This window comes from Gopherus evgoodei, chromosome 17 (assembly GCF_007399415.2).
Source record: "Gopherus evgoodei ecotype Sinaloan lineage chromosome 17, rGopEvg1_v1.p, whole genome shotgun sequence".
In the NCBI taxonomy this organism is placed as follows: domain Eukaryota; kingdom Metazoa; phylum Chordata; order Testudines; family Testudinidae; genus Gopherus; species Gopherus evgoodei.
In genome coordinates this window covers 4,530,766-4,556,375 of record NC_044338.1, presented here as the reverse complement: position 1 = coordinate 4,556,375, position 25,610 = coordinate 4,530,766, and the positions used below count along the sequence as shown (strand labels likewise).

The following is a 25,610-nucleotide window of genomic DNA, read 5'->3' as shown; positions in this document are numbered from 1 at the left end:
CAATCCTCTCTTCCATTGCACTTTCAGTCTCTTGAATCACTTCAGCTCACACTAGTAGCACATTGCAGAATATACCTCTCCACAGGCCATTTGTACCACACTGCAAAGTATACCTCTGCACAGGCCATTTGTAAAACTGCAGATCTATCTTACTGCAGCCCCAATAATAATCTCCAGCCAGCACACATTCTGCATTCCTTGCTCTCTGCTGATGACATTTTCCCTTGTCCTGATGCCTTACATAAATCCCCTTTTGAGAGGAAGTCTTGGGCTGTTGCTTTACAGAGGGATGAATTTTGCCCCATCTGAGTTTGGGTGTATATATATATATATAAAAAAGGACATGAACCGGCTTCTATGGAACATGCACAATATCACTACTACATCAATGAGGAGTACAAGCCACATCTTCGAAAGCACGCACTTTCTATGCTGCTCTCCTCTCTTTCAACAAAGACACAGTGATTTTGGAGGTTTAGAAAGCCACACTTTCTGTTTGGTCAAAGTGCATGACAGTGTGACAAAGACAATGTTAAGGTGCAGGTTATTCTGAAGTGATTATTCTCACCACCCCTCTCTTGCCCACCCCCCAACCCTCAGTGATCTCCAGCTGATTTGTTACTGCAGGGCTGCTCAGGAAGCTGCTGGGCATGGAAGACCTTCCTTGCCCCAGTGAAATCATCAACACCGTCGGATCAAAAAACTTAAGACAGAATAATGATCTTTGTGAAGTCCAACAAGGAAAGCACAGGCATGGCTGTGGATCTAGCCAGTTGACAGTTTTGCATTCCCTTTGTCGCAATCAATACCTTCCTTGGCAAGTCACTCCCACGTACCCTAGGTGATGCTGCTGGATTCCCAGATTTCTACTTCCACTTTATGACCTCCACAATGTGGATTTCCTAACATTCTCCCACTGTTGCGGCTCCACTTGAATGAGGAACGGTGCCAGCATTAGCACATATAGCGGTTTGAAACTAGCGGATGTCTACACTTGGCGTTCCAAAATTCATCACCTTCAGAGATAATTTTCTGCACAATATTCTTCGCAAGTTACAGTACAGTGCCTGCAAATTCTAGCATCTGCAGCACTGACAAAATAGTTGCACAAGTTTGAGGCTGGGTTAACTAACTGAGAAGTACACAAGATGTTCTGTAAGATTAGGGGAGCCGGAAGAAAGATAACCCAGTTCCTTCTATGCCGATTGCCTACAGCTACCCAAATGCAATTTAACTCTTGCTCTAATTAAACTCTTTCCATCCCACCTCCCTCCTCCTTAAAGGAACCATCTTTAAAAACAGGCATGAGAGCAATTAAAAACATCTGCTTAAATATACAGTTCTGGATTTCCCATCAGCTAGCCTATGCCAAAGGATGTCAGCACTTTCTGCTTTACCAAGGTTCTGTGACCAAAGCTGAAATTAATTATGGCTCTCTGTTTACAAGTGGCTGAATTATCTGCTAAATTTTCTGCAGCAAGAGAATTGTCATTGGTTTTACACATCAGCATGAAGAATCATGTACATTTTTCCACTGTCCCAGACTCTTCCTTATCTGTGAAAGAGCAATTAACTTTTCCTCTTTGGAAACATTTCCCTTATTTTCACCTGATTACTGCAACGTGGGAGCAGGGGAGGGAATCAGCAGCTCTAAAGGAGGATAAACTGGTATCCTGAAAAGCTAAATTCCCATAGAAAATTAAATGCAGGCCATTTAAGCTGAATTTATGAGCTGGGACAGAGGTAGCGACAGGTAAGGTTCCCTTAGAGTGACTGGGCAATTAGGATTTTTTGCCCACTTTAGCTAGTGGAGAGTTTGTACACTAGAAAGGGACTAGGATGGATCATAGCAAGAGAGACAGGTGTCAGTCAGCAGCCATCCAGGAGGTAATCATTCCCAGGGTATTCTGCAGATTCCAGCTCTATGCTGGACAAGAACCGCCGCATGGACTTCCTGCAGTTGTAATCCAGAGTGGTGGTGTACACAGTTTTGGTGTGCTTTGGGTAGACAATGGTGGTGCTGGTGAAACGCAAGGGCTTGTTCCGAGGCTCAAAGTGGACCTCGGCTTTGTAACTGCGCCACGTGCAATCAGGGATGCAGACGACCGTTTGGCTGCATGAGGAAATGCCTAAGCCCACCGGCATATAGACATCATCGATGAAGTGCTTCTCTGAGTCATACTTCACCGAGGAGGTGTACCTGAAACACACAAGAGATACCCCAGTGTGAATCTCACTTCGCTCCAGCAGCCAGTGCTCACTGGGAGATGTAGCTAGCCAAAGATACTATGGGATGCAGGGTGATCTCCCAGCTAGGGCACAAGGGGTTCCACTCTCAGCCATATGACCTCGGGCTAGCCACTTCCTCTCTCCGGGCCTCAGTTTCCTCATCTGTAAAATGGGGCGGACAATCCTGATCTCTTTTGTCAAGTGCTTTGAGATCCATGGATGAAAAGTGCTGAATAAACACTAGGATTCCTAGTCCAAAGACTTTTTTATTTAAAATATATCTTTTCCCACTGATCTCTCTCTTTCCATTTAGGGGTAGAGGAAAACCACCTTCTGCTTGTAGCACACCTGGCATTTTCATTGTTAGTCCAAGCACAAGCTCTAGCCAGGATCTCCTTTTCTATTGGAATTTCCAGAAATGCCATCAGTTTAACCATCTTCTTAGCCTGGTGGGGCCTAAAAAACCCTTTTCAGACTCTGGCAGCCCAACCAGGCACTTAGATCCATTTAGACTCCCTGTGGCCTGATTTTCATAACTGTCGACCCCTTGGAGCTCCCATGGAGACAGATGCTGTTTTCTGTATTCTTATCCATCAAGTGTCCTGTGGGAGTTCTCTACCCTTCCCCTTCCTTGGGGTCATCAGCCATGGCAAATACAATTATACCCACTTGTTTCCATGAGAAAAACCACCATGGACTTGACTGGCCGAAAAATAATGCAATTAGTGTATTGAGCATTTCTGTTATGAAAATTAATATCAAGAATGTGTTAAAGTTAGAATCAGGACTTACAATTTGTCAGACCACTTGTTTATTAGCGCAGCGCTTGCCAATAACATTTAGAATATGTGAGTGCCATGCAAGGCCCAAACAGTCTTATTTATACAGATAAAAGAGCGGGAATTAGACAAAGGAACAAAGAAAGCAAAACAGGAAAATTCACCTGGGGCACAGCATGCATATCCTACTTCCTTACTAACTGTTATCGATCTAAGGCTAATGCTTCACCAATTGCCCTTAAACGGTGCAATTGTTCTATGTTAATGTCTGTATTCCTGACACCTGGTTGCAACATTCCAACATTTTTGCTTAAAGATACAGACAACATTTCTTTAATCCTTTCTATTTTTAATATATAATTCATTTTACTTTCACAATCCCTCCTTTTGGTCAGGCGTACGCCATGACCAACCCTTACTGGGTTTCACAAATTAACCGTTTTTTATTTTTTAGTTTATCAGTGATATTTAAAATCATTATGTTAGCACTCTGTTTTGGGGCAGTTATCTGGGTGACACAATTGTGAATACAACAGGAGATTAACTGAAAGCATACAAAAATTACTAAGATTTTAAACAGGATAGTTAGGGCTTCCTGAAACAACCAGTTTTCTATGCCAGAGAAATTGAACAGGTTACTTAGCCACTTTTATAAAGAACTTAGCTCTTAATGAGGAAGATATGCATTTGTTTTAAGTGGCTAGCGTGATTTATTACTATTGGTATTGTTAGGTATAAACACACAACATTTTTTTTTAATGAGAGCACAGGTCCCTTCTTTGGCCGCCAGCACTATGTTAATGCTTGACGGTTTTGGAGGGCAACCTGTCTGATCACCCCTGTTTTTTTGGCCAGGGTTTTTAAAACTTTCTCCGGTTTATTTGCCATTATTTTAACACTGCTGTAACCTTAGGAGTTTTTTTGCGTGGTGTATACTCCCCCAAGTGGGATAAAGGAACTGCCAATAGCCTCTTCCCAGGTGTTATTACTGTTTCATATTGTGTTAAACGGACAAGGTCCTCCAGTGAGGTCTGGACCAGAGGCGCATGTTGGAGGCAGGGCCCTTCTGGTTCTGACAACCTCAACTGAGGGAACTGCAGTTACAGTTTTATGTCCACCAGGCAGCAGGCGCTAGGCTCATTTTGCTTAAAGGTACAGACAACATTTTTTTATTTTTTTTTATTTTTACTATATAATTTATTCTACTTTTACAAATGTCTGGGGTTTGTAATATGAGATGGGACTGGAAGCCTGTATGCATCTAAAATGATTTTCCCTCTCTGCTTCACACCGGGCCTGATCCTGCATGGTACCAAGCATCAATTCCAACCTCAGGATTGGGTCCTTTGTCAATACTAGTGAATTTTTTTAAAATCCTCCTATCTATCAGCTTGCTGTTTGATCAATAAGATCGTTCTACTTATGCCAACAGAAAGGGAAACTTTTGTTCCTTTTTACTGCAAAATTATGCCAAAGGAATAATTCACATACTGTGAACTGAGGCAGTGTATTAAAAAAATTCCCTATCTTGAAGTATTAGCTTTTCCCTCCAGTTCACAGGATTACCTCTTGCTGATCAGACAGAACCTTCTGCTATAAAACCATCAGCTTAAGAAAGTGGAATTCCTTTCCGCTAATAAAACAACCCTTTAGAAAGCTACTCCCTTTGAAGATCTTTGCTCATGATTACCTTTCAAGTGATTAAACAGGACCCGAGATTTAGCAGCTGTACAATGAACTAAGAAGCATCATAAAAAGACTTCCATTGAAAATTCTTCAAGGTGGTTAAAGGAGACAGAACACTCCTTTGCAAAGGGCTGGGTGAAGGCATAAGTGGAGGAATGTACTGGCTGGGTGGAACGATACAGTCCTACAAATAACTGAGCTTGCATCCAAGGCACAAATTGATAAATCCTATTGCTCCTTTGCACAGTAACTCTGTTAAATCTTTACTGCTTCCTATGCCCCTGGGAAGGGGCAGTTTAAACACTAAGTGATTGTAATACTGTATTTACCTTATTTCCTTTGGTGGCAGAGGGTCAAACTCAACTCCTTCGCCAAAGGATAAAGGGCATAACCTCGCAGGACAGCTGGAGAGCAGCGGGTTGGGGGAGAACACAGCATTCTGCAAAAGTGCAAAGAGAGTCCCTTTAACATAGCAATTCAGTACAGTCCCAGGAGGGGATGCATGTTTAGTCACTTCCTATGTCAAGGGCAAAGTTAACATTACCCAAAACAGACTTATCTGTAAACGACTGATCGTTCCATTGACTTCCATGGAGACCCACGGATTTACACAATAGGTGTGCCTGGTACTTCAGGGGCATTCATACAGAGAAGGTCCTTCCCCACCACGAGGGGCTGGAGTCAGTACATCCTCCATGGCTAATATGGTATCATGTAAACTATCTGCTTTGGGGATTTATGTTTGGGTTTTTTATCATTAATATTTTGCAAAGTGTGTATGAAAGCTCTCAACACTGGATTCATCAGTCAATTATATACATAAATTGCAAGAGAAACCTTCACAGGTTATTAAGTTGCATAAACTTCCAAACAGCCTTCCCAGCTTCCAACTCCCAAGCTCAGCACGTACATGCACTGCAGGAAAGGGGGAACTCTTTCTAGCTTGGGGTTTCTCCAGGAATGGAGAGGTCCACCATCTCATCTCTTACGAGACCATATGAACTGCGAGGCGCTTTCCCTTCTGCGAAGGCGCCCCAGCTGGGGAGGAGGAGGAGGAGGAGGAGGAGGAGAACGGTCATGTGATGAGGCTAACACAGCACCTCCAAGCAGGCAAATTCTGCTTTTCTTAAAGGAGCATTCCCAAAGCTGTATTAAAGACCCCTGAACGTTATGAGAATCTTATTGTTCAATCTTTGGCGTTTCCAAGTTTCCTCCCTTTTCCCTGCATTATCTTAACAAAGATACCTTTGATCTAGATAAGCCAGTGAGGTGTCCCTTATTTACAATAAAAGGCCTGATTTTCAGAAGTACTGCGCACCCCAAACTCCAAGTGAAATTAGTGAAAGATGCAGGTACTCAGAACCTTTGACAAAAAAAAAAACAGACCCCAGAATTCACCCCCGGAGCCCAGGCTGATATTCTAAGGCCACTAAACCTCAGGGCTTGTCTACATCAGAAAGTTGCAGCGCTGGTGAGGGAGTTACAGCGCTGCAACTTTGAAGGTGTACACATCTGCAGGGCACCACCAGCGCTGCAACTCCCTGTTTGCAGCGCTGGCCGTACTCCCGTTTTGTCTCGGGTGTAGAGGATCCAGCGCTGGTGATCCAGCGCTGGTAATCAAGTATAGACACTTACCAGCGCTTTTCTTGACCTCTGTTGAATAAGCATTTATCCCAGCATACCTGAGGAAGCCTCTGGTAATCAAGCTGGTCTCCTTCCCCGGCTTGCTCTCGCGTTCCCCGAACCCCGAGCAAGCAGGTCTCCTTCCCTGAGGTTTGCTGGGTGGTTCCGGGAACGCGAGAGCAAACCGCGGCGAAGCTGGTCTCCTTTCCCGGTTTGCTCTCGCGTTCCCCGAACCCCCCTTGAAGCCGCCCAACAGCGCTGCGGTGTGGCCACATCTAACACCACTTGCAGCGCTGGTTGCTGTAAGTGTGGCCACTCTGCAGCGCTGGCCCTATACAGCTGTACTAATACAGCTGTAACAACCAGCGCTGAAAAATTGTAGATGTAGACATGGCCTTAGAAACCAGTTCGTGGCTTTCACTTTGGCAAGAGCTGAGTGTGAGACAGACCTTTAAAAAGGCCTGGTGGAAAATGACTCCAAACAGTCTGTGTGCAAGAGTGATGGGCCATATGGAATTCCTGTCACCAGCAGAAAGCTGGGAGGTATGGTAAATTAATAACTCAGTTTCATGATTCTACTATGCTGCCACCAGCCACTGTTCTGATGTCTGTACTTCCATCATGCCAGAGTGTGCTGGGCACTTTGTGGGTACAGCTCTCACACAGATAAATTAAACGGTAAAGCAGCAACAGTTCTGGGTGAAGGGGAGGGGAAGTTGGGCCACTTATTTTTGACCTCCCTCTTGTCTAGGTACATTCTTCCAGGTGAAAATCTGTACCAGTTCTAACGGCCACTCAGATGCGACTGGGTTTTTAAATGCATGCTCCGGGCTTGGATGGATGCGTCTGGTGTGATGTGAGACCAAAAGCTAAATAAAAACAATTTACCGCCAGCTAAACAAGCTTTCCTTTACAGTGTATTCCTGGCAGACACGCCACCGTAACCCCCTGCCCTCTGCTTCGGGAGAGGAGCTGACTGTCACCAAAGGGCTCCAGCTTTCCAGCAGCTGCTGCGCCTCTAGCCAGCGGGGCTGGAACGCCGGGGGAGACAACTGGCCCAGGCAGCTCTGCACACCACGAGCAGACGAGACGCAGGAGGATTTGTGAGCTCGACTGTGCTTCTGCCTACTCTGCGGGCAGGAGAGCCGAAGAATTGCCTCACTCTGCAGGCAGGAGCCGCATCTTTGCAGAGGGGAAAGCTGCTGTGCACAGCGATCACCAAAGTGCAGCCACTGCTAAGGGTGAACCAGGGACTAGCCCTGCTGGGGATGCAAGATCATCAGGAAGGGAAACTTTTACAGCCTAAACCCAGCGCCCCCAGCACAACCCCGGGCATGCACCGATACGCCCCTGCGCCCCTCGGCTACCCCCAGCAGAGATGCATGCCCTGACACCCCCGGGTCCCGCTGCCCCGTGCACACGCACCCCCCCGGCAGCCCCCGGGTCCCCCTGGCCCGTGCACGCGCGCCCCCCCCGGGTCCCGCTGCCCCGTGCACGCGCCCCCCGGCAGCCCCCCGGTCCCGCTGCCCCGTGCTTGCGCCCTCAACTCAGCCTCCCGCCCAGCGCCCCGAGCGGCTCTGCCCCGGCCCGGGCAATACTCACCGGCGGCGCCAGGCCCGCGGCGTCCGGCTCGGGGGGCGCAGCGCGCTCGGGGCCGGGGGCCAGCAGCCAGTGGCTGGGGCTGGGCGGCAGGCCGGAGTCGGGGCTGTCCAGCACCCGCTCGCCGCGCCGCTTCCTGTCCAGCGGCTCGGGCCCCTCGGGCAGCGCCAGCGTCCCCACCATGGCCCGGCCCGGCAGCACTGGGAGCGCGCTCGGCCCGCCGGCTCCTGGGCAGCAGGGCCCGCCCCGGCCGCGGGAGGGGCCCCGGCGTCCCGCCCCACAGAGGGGGTGCGGCTCCCCGCCCGGGAAGGGGGGACCCCTAGACGCTGAACGCGGCTTGCAGAACACGCCCGTGCAGCGAACCTGCTCCCCCTGTGCCTTAGATGGCTCCGGGGACGGGCTAAACAGCGCTCTCCCTTCTCTAGCGCCGTGCAGGTAAAGCTCTCAGAGCAGCTCCCTCGCCTACATCTCACAGGTGGGGAAACAGAGGCACGGAAAGGCAGAGTCACTTGCCCCAGGTTACCCAGCACCCAGATCTCCTCTGTCCCACTCCAGCTGAGCGGAGCCACTAGGCTGCTCCGGGACTCACAGATCCTTATATGTTACTAAGTTTGCAGGGAATTCTGCTTGGCTGGACTTTAGGAATAAGGAGTGAAACCCTGGCCCCACTGAAGTCAAAGGAAAAACTTCCAGTGACTTCAACAGAGCCGAATTTCACCCAGGGCATCTCCACACACCACGCACTAGGTCAGTACTTCTGGAGAGCTGGGCTGAGAGAGACAGCAAATCTGCACAATAAGGGGAGTGGGGATCCTGTGCTGATGCAGCTACCTGTCAGTATCATTCCATGAGTCTGTCCTGGCTTTTGTTATGAAGAGGAATAAGATCTAATGCTGTTCGATCCTGTCTACACAGGCCAGGCAGCCATCAGAATCGCACCTGTGCCCAGCCTTCCAGAGCTTGACACTAACCCTTCTCCCTGCCTGCATGAAGGTACTGTTAATCCAGAAGTTATCTATCTGCTTGTGGTCTCCCTCAGAGGAGGAAACAGATGGATTTTCCTACACTGGCCTACTGGGCACCCAAAGGGCTAGTAGCCCCTAGTTCACTGCAGTCACATTCCAGCAGCCAGCACTCCCTGCCCCAGCGGTTTCAAATTGGGCCAAAAGCAACCCTGATAATTTATGGTGTAAACATCTTCACGTCCCCTCCTTTAACAGCCACATTCACTCCTGTCCAGTCCCACTCTGCATGACTGTACATCCTACACACCCCAAGAGAGGGCTGAGTCACCAATTTAAACCCGGGAGTGCCACCCTTCCGCATTGTGCCTGTTCAAAGTCACTCCCCTGAATTTATCAGCTTGGAAGTGGGTTTAGTTATTAATGCAAACAGCCAAGCACTCATTTGGCCATACATTTCAGATCCTGTGACTCCAGGGAGCAGCCTATTTACTGAGACCATGTGCAAGTGTGAAATATAACTGCCAAAGTATTATTTATCTTTGGTGTCACCGCATTTTTTAAACTCATAAAGGCAGATTGTAAAACAGAGGCCTGGCCCTAGCTAGGGTGTATGTGTACTGTACTCCAGAGGTGGCCTGAAGACAGGGCTGCTGCCCTCGCCCCTCCTTCCAGCTTTAAACAGTTTACATTCACCCTGGAGAAAATCTCAATGACCACAATGGAAACATGAAAAAAGCAGCCACATGGAAACATGAAACCACCCAGCCAAGGTAGTTCAGAGCAGCAAACCCTCAGCTAGGTTTACATTTCCTCTGCCCTAGCACACACAGGAGGAGTTCTAAGAAGCCCCTCTTCAAACTGATTGCATTGTAATGGTCAAAGTCAGCGCTTTCTAAGCACCTGATTGTCACTGCTTGGGAGGGATGGAGGAAAATATTGCTCTGCTGTTACTCCATGTAGAACTGCCGGGGGAAAAGGTCTGGCTACATAATTCAATCAGAGCCCAGGGGGTAGGGGGGCGTTTATAAGGAGTCAAGTGGATATGATTTCCTTTAATTTCTGCAATCTCCGAGATCCTCTGACAATTTCCCTGTGTTTATTCAGGGCAGCCAGCAGTGCACATTCCCAGAGTCTAAAACCTGCACTCCTTATTCAGGCTACAACCTCTTCTACACATGCTTAACTTTATTCCTGGGAGTAGTCCCACACGTGATGTTAGGCACATGTATTAGGGCTGTGTGGGACCAAGGCCCAGTAGGGCTTTGCTGGCACACAGAAGTTGCACCAGTTTACCTCAGGGTATGTCTACACTACAGGAGCACAGCTTCAGTGCTGCACCAGTGCAATAGCGTAGATGCTTCCTACCCTGACAGGTTTTTTTCTTTCAGTGTGTAGTTAATCTGCCTCTCCTGGAGAAGGTAAGTAGGGCAATGGAATCCTTCCACAAATGGCAAGGCATTAGGTTGACCTAACTATGGAGCTCAGGGTGTGAAAATTTCACAATCTCTGAGTGATGCAACTAGGTCGACCTAAGTTTTAGGTGTAGGCCAGGCTTTAAAGGTGCTATTTTAAAATTATTTAGTTAATCTTGTACTAAGCCCTTTGTGGGCACACTCATATTGTCCTAAATACATTTTGTCTAGCAGCTTAGCCTGCCCTTGTAAATTTATCTTTAGGCTAAACCGATACAAACCAGGTTTAAACTGATATGAGATACTCTACACTAACATTGCACTAATTCTGTTCAAAGGCACGTTTTTTATTAAAGCGATGCAACTTTGCGTTTAGGTCACAGTCCTTTCCAAGGCATACTTACACTTACGATTTTGTCCCATATAAATAGCATTTGTCCGGTTAATTGGATTTCTGAATGGCCTCTGCTACAGAGGCACAGTTGATGGGGGTGCAAGGGACAGAGGATTGGAGGGAAAGGTCTCCAGACTCCTGTAGAGCCAGGAAGACTAATGGAATGGCTTTTGGAAAATCCTAATTAAATAATCATGCCGCATCAGCAGATTTGATGGGGGAAGACTCCTCTAGGGGAAAGAAAGGTTTGCTGGCAGCCAAAGCAAACACGTTGCTGTACAGTAACACACAATCTAGCCTGATGGGCCCAGCACAAGCGAACCCAAACCCTTCAAAAGAATTCCTCCGCTACCCCCAAATTAAAAGCAGAACAGAGCCTTCAGCCAGAGGCGTCTGTGGTTTGCAGCTATGTACTGCTGGGAACTCTGGATACTTCCTTAAGGAATTTACATTCCTTTGAAGAAATGCTATTAGGTTGTTTGTCTTCACGGCAAAATCTGGATTTAAAAAAGTACATTAAAAACCTGATTCAAATCAGCGGAGTCAGAGTAAAAGTGCTGGACAGGTGATTTGTTGCTTTTGTTTTATATACACCTGAGGCCGGGCATTTTGGTCTCTCTAACAATGGGAATGCAGATCACCTTTTACTTCCAAATCTCCCATCAAAAAGCCTTTATGAAATGAGAGGCCCGAGAAGGTTCAAGGAGCCATTTCTAAGCTAACATGATTAGTATTTCAGAGCTGCTGCCAAGCTTCTCAGATCAGAGGACACTCAGCTGATAATGTAGCTACAGAAATGTGATGGGGTGGACTGGGGGGACGCTAGATTTCCACTATCAAAAAGCCTGAATTTACAGCATGTTAAAACTGCCAAGGGATGACTGATTTATTTAATTTAGAACTTTGGTCCATACAGCAGAAGCCAATACTTCCATAAGAGCTAAACTGGAGATGAGGCAGGAATACACCAGATTGCTCCTTTCTGTACATCTCAAGTAAAAGCACCAGTGTCACTGTCCCAAGAGCCCTTCACTCCCTGCAGAAAGCCAAAGAGTTCAGTGTCTTCATTTATTGCCTTCTCTTTACTGAAGTCCAGTAAATCAAATGCTAAACCTGCTCTGACAGCCAGGAGGAAGAGTCTCTCATGTTCACACTGCACCTTTTACTCTGAAGGATCCCAAAGTGCTTCTACAAGCTGCATTGGGGGACCATTCACCTACCACAAGATGTGGCAACTGTTTGACAGAGCAAAGCAATGTTACGCACTAACTTAGAACAGAAGGTAAAGAACATCAAACTCAGCTGACAATGCAAGTTAAAGGACCCACTCTTACGAAAAGTGTCACGGGAACTTTAATCACCACAAGTCACCCGGTTCTAGGTTATACCCCTCATTTGAAAGACACCCAAGCGCTATATGGGGGTATGAATTCAGGACCGACTCAGAGTACATCTCTTGAATCACTACCCCCCCCCCTTCATCAAGTGCTTTGGTATTCTTTGAATATTTCCCATCCAAGTGCTGATGCAGCCCAGCACAGAGAGCTGATGGGAGACAGCACCAGGTTACTGTTCAACTTCAACCAAAGAGGAAGAGGTTTGTGAGACCGTGGGTACAGTAAGCAATTCCAGTGTGTGTCACAAACGCTCCTGTTACTCCATGTAAGATGGGAGGGAAATTACTTTCAGACGTGACTAGTGCTTTTAGATGCCCATTGTGAGATCCCTTAAAGGAGCCCACGCTCTTAGCCCCTCCTGAAAGCCTGGCCCCTTTAAGGCATCTCAAAGAGGGCACCCAAAATCATTTGTCTCTTTTGAAAATCTTTGCCATTGTCTGTAAGTAACAGCTTGTTTGCCTGTCTCATTTACTTCCTCTAATGCCCACATGCATCCAGGATGCAAGTAACTTATCAGGACCCTTGTTCCATAGGGGATTTTCCACACAGGCCCAGCTTTCTGAGCTTAATCAGTAATCACACAATAGCTACACTGATGTTGGTCCAGAGGAGAAATCAATGAGAGAGAAAAAAAAACCAGGCACAATCTGAGTTATTTGATAACGATGGAAAAATCATTTCCCAACAATGGGAAATTCCAGGCTTCTCACCCTAGCATGGTCTGCGAAAACATAAGGTGCTTGAATCACACTCAATTAAACTTTAAGGCAGGTGATTTAACATGCTCTATAAATGTTTGTTTCCCTGGGATGTCGACTAAATTCATGAACATCGACTGCATGTAACTCCGGTTATTAGAAGTCCTGATCAGTTTCCAGCAGTTCCCTCTGCTGCACAGCACAGCACCCTGTGTGTCACTGCTGGTGTGGCGCACCTTTCCAAACACTTTAAACCCAGGCTTGGAGGATGCACTCCTCTGTCACTCCCAGTTGCTGGTAGCAGCTGGGAATCCGGCAGGTAGTTCACTCTTCCCCTTAGCAGTTGGATCTAGTTCCTCCAGAATCCAACAGCTTCACTTCTGTTTGCTGCCTAATATGGCCCCTTTTTAACCAACATGAAGAAAGCACAGTGGTCTAGTGGCATCTCAGCACGGAGCCAGTAACACACTCCTCTGTGTTATACTGACTCACTGGGTGTCCGTGACCAGGTCCCAAGATTTTTGTACCTCTGCTTCCCCATCTGTAAAATTGACATAACATTCACCTACCTCAAACAGGTGCTTGGAAAAATCAGTTAACATTTGTAAAGCGCTTTGTAGGTGCTAAGCGTTACCAGCAGGCAGGAAACTGTGAACTCTGATGGCAATAAAGCTGAAAATAAGCAAAGGGTTTGGTGAGATTAACAGGAATGTTTGCTGTATTTTCCATTTCACTATTTCCTGCCCTGAATTATAATGGCTGCTCCTTTTATTAACTGTGCCCTCCTGGGGGCTCCAGAAGAAAAGATCCCCAAGAAAGTGGCCCTTTTAACAAGGTCACGAGGTTCACAACCTTCTGCCGAGAGCCTACGAGGTGACCCAGTGCAAGAGCATCTCAACACAAGACAAGATGGAGTCAGAACATTGAACCAGTCCACGTCCTCTTGTGCTGTAACTGAACTCAGTGACAGATTCATCAGTTTAATCGTAGATCACTTTGCAGATTTAGAAAATGGTTAGAAAATGGGTTTCATGGTGGTTTAGACAGAAAAAAATCAACATAAACAGGAACGGAATCTCTTATTTGCAGCCTGATGAGCTAACAAACCAACCAACAGAACACTATAACGTTCATCTGTTACTACCTGAATTTGGGCGAGTCTGTCTTGAAAAATATATAATATCCATACTGGGAAGATTGCTACTGATGTTCCACAGTACATGCTTTCATTAATACAAACCAAATGGCTACCATAACATAACTATTGCACACACAGTGGCACTACATACAAAGAACATTATTAAGGTTGCAAAGTCAAGAACTCAAAAGTTAGGAAATGCCAGAATAAAGGTTGTCTGTGGGAAAAATAGTAAGAGATCATGGAATTAAAGGTTGTATCATATTGCACACACACAAGGGTGCTGAATTAAGGTTGCACAGAAAAAAATTAGCCCTGGCATTTCCTAACTTTTTGAGTGCTTGACTTTGCAACCTTAATGCGATTTTAATGTAGTTTTTCGGTGTGTAACTTCCTAGATTTTTAAAAAAGCAAACTGAAAAAACAGAAAATCCATTATGCAGCATTATATCAACACCACATGGGTCATCAGTAAGGTTGAAACCTTTAGATCCACCTGACAGAGCTAATGGAGTAACTACTAGCAGTGGTAGGTTGTCATCCTTTATTGGGAACAGCACTAGAGCTACACAGGACACTTTTCTGGGTTTCATAGCATTCACTGACAGCAGAGCAATGGTGAGACAGACACCTGGCATGGAAAATTTCATCCCAAACAGTTAGGATTTGGAAAAGGTATAAGGAATAGAAAACAGGGTCTTATAATGGGAAGTGTCAGACAACCTTAATGATAGCCAATAGGTGGTGCTACCAGCCCCACCTATACCAACTCTCACACAGAGGAATGTGTTTTGTTCAAACAGCTTGTGACATAGCTGGAAATAAATCATTTCAGTTCATTTAAGTATAGCATGTTAAAGAGCCAACCTGTCTTAAATTGCCTGTTGACGGGAACACCTCTGTTACCACTCCCAACCTGCAGTCAGGAGAAACTCATTATGACTCACATGAAAACACAGAGAGTCACATTCATCACTGCAAATTTGGTGAAAGAGGTGGATTAACATGCACATTTCTGCCTGATCACTTGATGGAGGAAGGGCAAGGGGAAACATATTGGAAAGAGAAATGAACCACTGACTCTCAGAGCAAAAGAAGTGGACTAAAATAAAATAATATCTATTATATTCTAAAAGTCACTAACTTTTCATTATTAATAAAGGAAACAGGAGAAGCCTTTTCTGGAAGGTAAGCAGTAGAGACATTACAAATCATCATCTCGTTATTGACTAACACAAGATTAACTTTCCTGGACTGCCTCTCACCTGGGCTGGGCAGGGAAGAATCCCATTGGCTCTGCTGCTACTAATACAAATACTGTCTGCAAAAGGTCACTTTGCTGGAGCCATAGAAATCTGCAAGGTGGAAAGATAACAAGAGGGAAACCCTGTCTGCTAAGAGAGGGGAAGAAATGAGATACAGAAAGGTTTGTAAAAGTTTACAAGGCCAGCATGTGTCATATTATACCATGAGCACCAAGCAAGAGGATTTTAAAACACATCAGGTAACACTCGGTGGTGACTACAAAGATAGGGATATAATTCTTCCACAAGACACCCTCAGGACAAAGGCTGCATTCTCTGCAGTGCAGGTGTGTGTATGGGCATGTGTACATACAGCTTTCAGATTCCCTCCCTCCAAATGCAGATTGGATCCAGTTTGGTCTATATAAATTGCTTCAAAACACAGGCTAGAAGAGGGTCGTTAGTAATGATTTAATTAGCTTTAGTGTCACACTCCAATATACATCAAGAAATTACTTCCTGGACAGAAAACTTAAGATATTTTATACAGAAACACAATTCCTTTATCCTCAGAAAATGTACAACTCAGCCAGATGACACTTACACTTTCAGACGCGTCCACTCTGATAAATACACAAGAACAAGAGAAGAAAATTTCAAATCAAGGAAGACAAATGCAAACATGCCCTTCACAGGGTACAAATCAATGCACCTGGGCTTCTAACATTCTTCTGATTTTATTTATGTTTGCTAACCTTTCCTTTTATCTCTAGAATTCTGAATGGCAGAGAATGACAATTTAGGAGTCTTCCGGGTAAAGAAACATGGAAATAGTTCAGATTTCATCCCCACACAGTACATTACAGCACTGACCACGCTATTGCTAATTTTCATTGTGAGGAAAAGATTAAAGTGAAGTTACTAGTCCAGCACACAGATAATGAATCTATGCGAACAACTTGCATTCCCATAGGGCTTGGCTACTGCATTTGGTAATGACTAGTAATAACCCACATTGGGTTTAATTATTTGTTCTTCAGGAAAGGCAGCCTACACACCCTCTTTTCTTAGGCTGCCTTTTGTAAACTGATCGGTATGAAGTGCAAACACCACTTCCTGAGAACGCAGGTTGTAAAAGTAGCAGAAGCGACAGAAACAATAAATCGGCACCTAGGGGAAGTGGTGTGATCCAACAACAGGTTTTCTGATAAGGTTTCAGAAGTTCACATAACTGGAGCTTGTCGTCACCCCTTTTAGCCAAGTTTACAAAAATTCCTCCCACTATCACCGTTTCAGGTGCACGCTCAGCGATACAGGACTCCCCAGTGTACATGTCTGGCTGCCTCCAACAGCTGCCTACACTAGGACTCCCAGCATTTTAACACCAGCACACCATTCGAACCAGTTTCAATTGTAGGAGTTTTTTGTAAAGATTTCCTGGTGTAGACAAGGTTAGTGACGGTGTTACAATATCTCAACTCTCATGTAAGTGTCAGTTCTTAACAATTTAGGTCAGATACAAATGATTTTATCTGCTGATTTACCAATTCTACTGTAATCAGTCTATCGGTTCATAAACTATTAGGACACAGGCTGATTTATCAGTCTTGGAAAAATCACTATTATCATTACCAGCCCAGGCACAGAATCTACTCTCCCACTCACACGGGGCTGATAAGGGAAAACACTGGAGCCTACGTTTTAAAAAATGACTAGCGATTGGGTGCCTGACTCGAGTCACCGTAACGGGACCTGATTTTTCAAGGGCACGAAACATCCTACTTCTGAAAATCAGGGCCCACTGAAGGTGCCTCAGAGCCAGAAATCCAAAAATCACCAATTGCCTTTGGAAAAATGCAGGCTTAATATACTATTTGCCAATACAAAAAAAAAAACAAAACAAAACACAACTTCTTATTCCAAGAGAACTGTTCAAGCTGGCCTATAATCATACCAGAAATGATACTTGGGGATGTTAACGGGAAGTGAAGGAAAGTTATGGGACCTTTTCCAAAACATTCATCTCTGATTCCACTTTTCAAAACCTATGACAGGAACAGAGTCACCCCAAGCACTGAATGCTGGGATGAGCCAGATCTAGAGAAGGTAGGAACTTCGGCAGCTTGCCTTACCACAAGCTGGAAATTAGCAAATTATGGCAAAGGAAACAAGGCAGGGATGGAGCAGGAATATTAGATTTGTTCAAGACCTAGACATCAATAAAGGTCTTTCGAGGAGGGACAGGAGTGTTAATGCTCAGTAACACAAATAGTTACCTTCATTTAGCGCCCAACAAATAAGCTATCAGTAAAGGAAATGCAGTACTGCAGAATATTGCACATATTGCAACCATCATCAGTTATTTGACCAGAGTTGGTTCAGGGTTTTGTTTTTTTTTTATTACATCCAGCTTCTAACAGATCTCTATCCTACTTGTAACAGGATTTAAACAAATCCCCCACCATTGCATGGGCTCCTCAGCTATGAGCACAGAAGCCATAGCGTGTGCGTGCGTTATGTCCACCCCCTCCGGGGAAGGAGCAGGTGGAGTGAGAGATGACAGGACAGTGCAAAAAAGATGAACATGAAGCAAAGTCAGGCCAGATTTTCAGTCTCAACAAGGACATTTCTCATTTGGTGTCACTGAAACGCTGCAGGGTTTTTAATTTTAGACACAGGTTTGTGCGTGTGGAGTTTGGTTAAAATAAATCTGGAGTGGTCTCTCCCTGAAGTGAACTATATATCCCAGAACAGTGGCTGCAGACACTAACCAATCTGTATCCACAGTGGCCCCCAAATCAATATATAATTAAAAGCAAGCCTGCTGTGCTGCGGAGTGCGATTCTCCTGAGATGACTGCTAGTCAGCTGCAGTGACTCCTCACCTGACACAAACACTGCATGCACGTGCCTCCTTCAGAATGGGTAGGAAAGCATGGATTACAATACAGAAGCTGCACGTGAACTCTCCCGCCATCAAAATCCCTGTGGTCTTGTATCATCAGCTGGTCTGAAACACACCTTTAGAACCACATGGAGAGGTTGCCAGGGGGTTTGGGAAGAAATCCAGTGGTGATAATGAGGTGATTGTGTCACTCAATTAAGGCTTCTCAGGCAAGCACGTGCCAAGATGAGCACTTTTCACACAAACACTTTACAATTTAAATCCAGCAACACAAATCCTGCTATTACTGATATCAAGGAGCATCTTTCTGCTGACTCCACTGGGAACTGGATTGCAATTCTGGTTATTTTAAAACAAGCTGCGTTGTGAGATTTGGGGCCCAATTCTCCCCTCAGATATTCCAGTGCAAATCTGGAGCCACTCAGTCCAAGTTGTGGCAGCGTAAGCGAGAGGAGAACCAGGTCCTTTAAATTTAAAGCCAGTGAGAGTTCCATCCTGTGAAGAAATCCTGGCAGCAGCAGGCCTACAATTAAAACTAACATTTCCAGCGGCTCTGCCTTCAGGGCAGCGATGGTGCCAAAGTGGCACACCCACATTCTGGGCTCCAGCTGGCATGAAACAGGAGGCCACAAGCATGGTGGGATAGTACCATTTGATGCTTGGCTTCCAAGGGCTTATTCCATGAACAGCCCTTTGTGGAGGAGGGGGAGAGGTGTAGTGTGGGTTAGAGAGGGCGGGTTAGCCCAGTGCACGTGAGAAAATAATGAGAAGCTGGAGACTGCTTCAGCAGATGTAGAATTTGGCCTTAAAGCAGCAAAAGCAACAAAGACCGCTGGCTTGTTAGCAGTGAAGTGTGATTTGACCAGTGAATGCAGTGATTTCATTTCTTCCTTGCTTCCCACAGAGGGTTCTCCTTGCTGTTTTACTGACAGCTTCAGCACACACTCCTGCCCTTGGAGCACAGGGGAGATGTTGCAGTGTCCTGTCCTGGGCATTTATAAGGAGCTTCGTAGAGTCCTGGGGGCCAGAAGCCAGCGATTTAAGGGAATCTTATTTTTAAAGAAACAAGCAGCTCTATGATGGGGAAGGGATGTCGTCTTGTCACTTTCAGGGCAGAGTCCAATACGCAGCACTGGGAGACCCCAAATGGGAACTGCAGCTAGACGCTGAGCGACTAGCATCGTGAGAGCAGCGGGCGAACCTTGGATGTAATTCAGTTAAACCATTTTCAACTCACTGCATCTCCTCGAAGCCGTGGGCCTGGAGAAGCCCCAGTGAGACAGGTTTCACTCAGCTAATCTATCCCCGAGGCACAGAGCCCTGGGAAGCATTCACCCCTTGCCAAAATCATGATGCTTCTCCATTCAGAGCAATACGGTTAATGCGTCTCAGGGCGTGGCATTGATTCGGCAGCTATTTTTCAGTGACGTAGTGTAGGATAATGGGGAGCCTGCACAAGACCTGGCCAAAGTTGCTGGGGGACGGCAGATGTTGCTTTTGTTCATCTACAGTCTCTTTTTGATGAGTTTCTCCAGTTTTCGTATTCGTGAGGACTCCTGCTCAGGCGTGGGTGCCGTCAGGGACATGGAGCTGGTGTTTTCTACCCCCGAGGGTGGGGCGGGCAGCCTCTGGCGGAACAGTTCCAACATGCTGCTTTGCTCACTTCTCTTTAGGCCCTGTTAAGAAACAAAGGGAAGTGGAATCACAATACACAGTGAGAGCATTACTGAACCTGGACAGTGGGTGCCGGAAAAGAGCTACTGGAGACCCAGGTTCAAACCTCAGTCTTCTCTTCCTCCCCTCAAGGGCAGGATACAGCCACCCCACTGTTCTGGACAAAGGAAAGCTAAGCCTGAAGCCAGGGACTGAACTCCCAAGTGAGTGCGTAAAGCGAAAGCACGATAATGCCAGCAATCAGCAGCAGCTCTCCATGCTTTCAGAACAGGGAGGATGCATTTGTTCTGTAAATTGCCTTTTCATACTTCAGAAGCCCTACATGTTTCTACTGAAACAGTTGCCAAGGCATTCAGATTTCTCCAGAGGGGGACTTTATTATAGGATCGTAAATTCTGCTGGGTTGGTTCTAACCTTCATGTCAAGTATCTTCTGGAAAGTGTCTGTGCTGCAATCAGCAAGGAGTTTGATGTAATTGTCAACAAACACAATGGGGGGCTCATGAGGGGCCATAACCACCTGCAGACAGAGAGAGAGAGAGAGAGAGATGCATCAGACACAAGCTATGAACATATTAACCCACCAACCAGCTATACGAAGAGCCATATCAATGGTGGAGGGAGAAGTTTTTCCTGACTTACAAGCGGAGCTTCTAAAAGCCAAACTGAAATTCATTAGGTTGAATTGTCCCCTACAGAACCTGGCATCCGCGAAGGATGAAGAATCGTTACAGTTTAAACTAGATCCAGGTGGAGGGATTCTGGAGAGGAGGGGAATGATGCACATTTTACATGAGCCAAAGTCCTGCTCCAGCTTTACCTGGGTAAAGGCAAATTCTGCTTTTTAAACTGCAGGATAAAGCTTTGTGCTTTAAAAAGATCAAAGCTCCGGAGGGCTCAGGACAACACTCTCCTGCCCAGTCCCTGTGCTTTGCCCTGCCAACAGACTTGCAAGGCCTTTCACCCAGAGCCCAAAGCAGTGCTGTCTCACAATGGAACTGTCTGGGCAAATGCCACAGACACCATTGTGGGTAGCTGGTGGGATCCATGTAGAAAAAACAGCGTTCAGTCTCGTCTCAGTGCAAACCAGCGGAACCTACAATGGCTAAAGAACAGAAAAGAGGCCATCCACACATACGGTAACTGAAAGGTGCGGGCAGGTTAGCAGAGCAAAGCAGTGACGAATCCCAGAGCAGGGAGGGGTGAGGGGTCCCATTTATGAATTGTCAGTTGTTACACAGAAGCTGAACAGATCCAAGAGGCTGCAGGGACTGCGTACTGTGTTGAAGCTGCTGTAGGACTCTGCCTCCCAGCTTGCGGGCCGGCAGGCACTGGGGGCGGGGTTCGAAATTTCATTTTATTAAACTGGGAAGCATGGAGTCTCTTCAATACCACTGAAAGGAATTTGCCCAGGGAGAAAAGCCATGAACGTGGTGCTGGTGAAAAGCCCCAGCTAGCAGCCCTGGAGCCAGAAATCCTCTGCTCAGGACAGGCAGGATGTGCACAGTGGGAGCCCAGACTTTCCCCTTGCTGCCCCATCAATGAGCCTGAATTGCTTATTAACCAAGCTCCCTTTCCACTATACAGAGCAGACACAGCATCCAGTCGGGTAGCAGGAGAGGGCTGCATTTCTACTGTCAGTCATCTCCCCATTAAAGCACAATTTAGGGTCACTGCTTTGTAGCAAGGGCCTGCTTTTCATTCCATTTCACAGCTAGGCTGCCTGAGGCCCGAGGAAGCTACTTGAGACAATGATTAGGGTACACAGGATCTAAGCCATATGGGGACAGTGGCACCCCCATGGACTGGGATCAGTGAGCAGAACTGTGGGGGAAACTCCACACTGGCTTTGCGGCGGGATTTCAACTAACTTGAGTTCACCTCCTGAGCTGCACTGACCCAAACTACCAAATCTCCAATGAAACCATAGTGCTCTGAGCGGGGAAAGAAGGTTTCACTCAAAAGCCGGGTCAGGTTCATGCCCCGGGTCAGAGTTCCTGGTCTGGACTGGAGCCTGAAGTAGGCTAGTTTCTCATGGGTTTGGAAGGTTTGCCCAATTCTGCTAGTTGACCAGGCTACTGTTGCTTTACATGACATGAAGTTAGCCAGGGATACCTGCACTAGTGGGTTGTTTTAAGGCTGGGGTAGGCAACCTATGGCATGAGAGCTGATTTTCAGTCACACTCACACTGCCAGGTCCTGGCCACTGGTCCGGGGTGCTCTGTATTTTAATGTAATTTTAAATGAAGCTTCTTAAACATTTTAAAAACCTTATTTACTTTACATACAACAATAGTTTAGTTATATATTACAGACTTAGAGAAAGAGACCTTCTAAAAACGTTAACATGTATTACTGGCATGTGAAACCTTAAATTAGAGTGAACAGATGAAGACTTGACACACCACTTCTGAAAGGTTGCCAAACCCTGTTTTAAGGCATCTGACTTTTAACCTCATGTCTCAGTTTTGGTTAACGATTAAACTCTGCTGCCGGCCCCACCCAGGACTCCGCTGCTGCCTCGGGCCGGGGACCAGCAGCCGGGATCCTGGGCACTGGGCTGGCAGCAGTGATCCCAGGCCCGGGACAGCAGTGGGGATTCTGGGCGTGGGTGGTAGCACCCCCTGCACCCCAATTTCTCCACCTTAATGGTTAACCATTTAACCAACAGAATTTTAATAGGTTACACGGTTGCTATTTTTAAACCTTATTTACATCCCTAGTTGATCCAGCTCTTAGTATTTACTATTTTAGCATTATCTGCCCCGTGGCATCTGAGTACCCAGAGTCACTCCACACCAGACCATGTTGTTATATTACCGACATTAATGGCCTCTGACAAGGCTCTCTGAACTTATCTGGACCAACACTTCTCCATACGGGCTGAACCTGGTGTGGTGCAGAGCCCACGGACTTCCAGCAGAGGCTGGGAGAGACTGGGCCCTTGCACAGGAGGAAGTGAGGAGTGATTAAAATGGAGACAAAGCTGGAAAGAGGATAAGCTGCTTTCACTTCAGAAATAGGTTAAGTAGGTCTGCAATGAGCTCTAGAAAGAAAGTCTTTTACTGGAGCTAGTCAGCAAAACATCTTAGTGGGGGAAGAAAAAACCTTCCCTGTCCTTCCAACCACTTCCATATGTTTCCTTTGACCCATCTCCCCATACACTGGGGTTCTGTCATTGAGACATTTCTCTTTCCCAGCACACCAGCTCAACTAAATCCCATAGTTATGCAGACACACACAAATCCTTCATTTGCTCTGAAGCTTATAGGGAGGGATTTTTGAAGGTGCCTTATGGAATTAGGAGCCCAGACCCTATTGAAAGTCAATGGGATCTGAGTGCCCAACTTCTTGGTGCCCTGGAAATGCCAGCCACGCTGTACCAATGTGCACATACGCATGTGTGCCCTCGGTAATGCTGTGTTCCAAAGAAAGGGCCCCATGGCTGTCACACTCCCAGTTTCCAGGTCAAGCAGACTCAGTACTCAGAATAAAGAATCTCAGGAATTACCTTCAGGATCATTTCCGCCCGCGTCATGCCTTTCACCACTATCTTTGTGTAGCTGGCAGGAGCCTTCCTCACCACCTGGGACCCAATGGAAGGCAGATCCAAGAGAACCATCTTCAGGGAGTGAGTATCCAACAGCAGCTGTAATAGTTAATCACATTTTGCCGTTATACTGTTCCCAGCTACTAAGTGCCATGAGAAGCTAGAATGCCACACAGTCTAAAAGTTAAACTCTTCACAATCCCAGAACATCTTGGCATTTACGTCACTGTTGGCACAGAAGGAATGAATCACTGTGATGGAGCCTCAAAGGACGAGACCCCTCGGTTGGTGTATATCAGGAGATCTCCCCTGACCTTAATGGAGTAATGGTGATTTACGCCAGCTCAGGATCTGGCTCATAGCGTGTCACCCATTTGTAAGCTGTAATGTTAACGAGTTACTACGACCAACTCAATAACACCTTGATCCCTTTGCCTCCCAGCCCGCAATGCTCCCCATTGGTCTGCACTAATGCAAACACAAATAAAACAACAGAACAGTACATATACTGGCAGCTCCACACCTAACGCACTGCACTTACTGACTCAATGTAACTCAGTACAGTGAATGTGAACTTTCACAAAACTGGCCTCAGCCAACACTTCACGCAGCATAATGGGAAGGGGCTGCTGCTCATCAGTAGCTAAACTGGAAAAGGTGCCCTCAGCCATAGCTTAATCATAAATCCTTCAGGTATAAATTAAAAAGCAGGGTGGAGACCAGCCGCGGAGCAGAGACCTGAGTCATTTGGGCTGTATTTTTGCTTAATCAGAATTGGAGCACAATTTGATTTAACATGGGACAGGAAACACTCTGGGTATCCAGATACACAGCTCATTCCTGCAAAGGGGCTAGAATCAGGCGGAAGCGTGCTCCCTACAACCTTACCAACACCGCAAAAATCCCTACAATAGTTAAGAACATTTGTGTTACGGTCCTAAGCACACAGAGTTTAGTTAACATATGAAGGCTATTGGACATTAGTTAATACACTTGGGATACTGATCTCAAAAGAAGTGGCCATGGCAAGTTCACCAGCTCAAATGTGGACCAGATTAAAAAAGGGACACTCTACAATGGCTGTCTCAAGGCATGTGAGAGATGAATTGATGGTCTCGGTTCAGTGCAGTGGGAACAGGATTCCATATAATAAAAACAAACACATTCACAAACATTGTACCGGTGCCTGGATTTGAATGTGACTGCTGTTAAATGACTGAGAAACTCCTGTTAGAGATCAGCAGTGGCAGTAAAAAGCAACACTATTATGGTAACGTTTGCACCAGGGCCAGATTTACAAAGGACTTTAGACAACTAATGATGCAAATAGGGGCTTAGCGGGATTTTCAGAAGTGCCTAGAGCAGGTTAGGCACCTGACTGCCATTGAAAATCAATAGGAGTTAGTCACCTACCATATGCAGGTGCTTTAGGAAATCTCACTAAGTGCCTATCCACATCTCTAAGCACCTAAATATCTTTGTCAATCCAGCCCCAAGAGAACAAGCATCACTCAGAATGAAATGGATTCAGGGTGGATCAAAGACTAACAGACCTGCACTGTTCAGTTTGCATTAGACAACACAGTGATCAGAGAGCTGAAATGGACAAGTTATTCCATTACCCTAATAACACCACCACCACCAACGCACTGCTGGTAACAGGTTAATCACTTTAACCACATGGTTATTCAGAAACCTCCAGTAACAACCTTGAGTCTCTAATAATGTTTATTCTACAAGGCAACTAGGAATTGTACTTCAGCCATTTGCTTTCTATTAGGGAAAGCAGCAGCTGTTCAGTCTTTACACAAACACAGCAACATCTTTTTATTTTATTTCTTTTAAACGATCTGGTTTCATTTCACAAAAGCATGTTACTCAGAGACCCTGATTCTGATTCCTTGGCAGCCAGTAGCTTTTAAGACATCAATCAGAAGTTCACTGTTCTCCCATCTGAAAGCCTGTCCCACCCAAGCCACATCTTCAAACAAAGAGCAGGGCTGTCCCAGTCCCCAGACAGGTGTATTAAGATAGAACAGCTGGGGTGACAGACCCAGCAGCTGCACGCGAATGCAAAGATAATGCAAACTCTCCTGATCTGGCCAGTCATTTGCATTCCCTGATACATGGGTATGTATCAAAGTTCACTGTTTCAGTATATGTCAAAGATACTAACAAAACTGCTTGCTTTCTTAAGGGCGCTATTTGCTGTCTGTTACTTTTGTGGCTCTCTAGGGAAGATACAGAGAAGAAAGGAGACCAAGAACTGGGAGCCAGGAGCTTAGAGTTCTAGTCCTAAGCCTGCCATTGGCCCCACTG

The 25,610-nt window shown here is 46.1% G+C and overlaps 2 protein-coding genes across 4 annotated transcripts in view; both read right to left on the bottom strand.

The window, feature by feature from the left end:
• Nucleotides 1-358: 358 nt before the first annotated feature.
• RFLNB (refilin B) lies at nucleotides 359-8,099 on the bottom strand. The gene is made up of 3 exons (XM_030536222.1): nucleotides 7,920-8,099; nucleotides 5,024-5,133; nucleotides 359-2,200 (listed from the first exon to the last, which is right to left on the bottom strand). Exons 1-3 carry the CDS (start codon nucleotides 8,097-8,099, stop codon nucleotides 1,870-1,872), a joined length of 621 nt encoding a protein of 206 aa, XP_030392082.1. The 3' UTR covers nucleotides 359-1,869.
• Nucleotides 5,056-25,610, bottom strand: part of VPS53 (VPS53 subunit of GARP complex) — a 91,391-nt gene continuing 70,836 nt past the window's right edge. Inside the window, exons 20-24 of one of the 3 annotated variants that reach the window (XR_003996879.1) lie at nucleotides 23,253-23,390; nucleotides 20,157-20,261; nucleotides 18,049-19,744; nucleotides 15,186-15,275; nucleotides 13,399-13,454 (exon numbers count right to left, since the gene is read on the bottom strand). Coding sequence is in view for 1 of the 3 variants with exons in the window: in XM_030536220.1 (XP_030392080.1) it covers nucleotides 19,574-19,744; nucleotides 20,157-20,261; nucleotides 23,253-23,390 (414 nt within the window). In the remaining 2 variants the exon portion in view is untranslated. Of the gene's footprint in view, nucleotides 5,134-13,398; nucleotides 13,455-15,185; nucleotides 15,276-15,614; nucleotides 19,745-20,156; nucleotides 20,262-23,252; nucleotides 23,391-25,610 lie in introns of those variants that run through there. The other 2 variants (XR_003996878.1, XM_030536220.1) reach the window with 2 other exon arrangements.

Coding starts and splice junctions, on each gene's coding strand:
- RFLNB (XM_030536222.1), bottom strand. CDS start 8,099: ATGGTGGGGACGCTGGCGCTGCCCGAGGGGCCCGAGCCGCTGGACAGG. Junction 5,134..7,919: donor CCGCGGGCCTGGCGCCGCCG/GTGAGTATTGCC, acceptor GCACTTTTGCAG/AATGCTGTGTTCTCCCCCAA. Junction 2,201..5,023: donor CTGCCACCAAAGGAAATAAG/GTAAATACAGTA, acceptor TGTGTGTTTCAG/GTACACCTCCTCGGTGAAGT.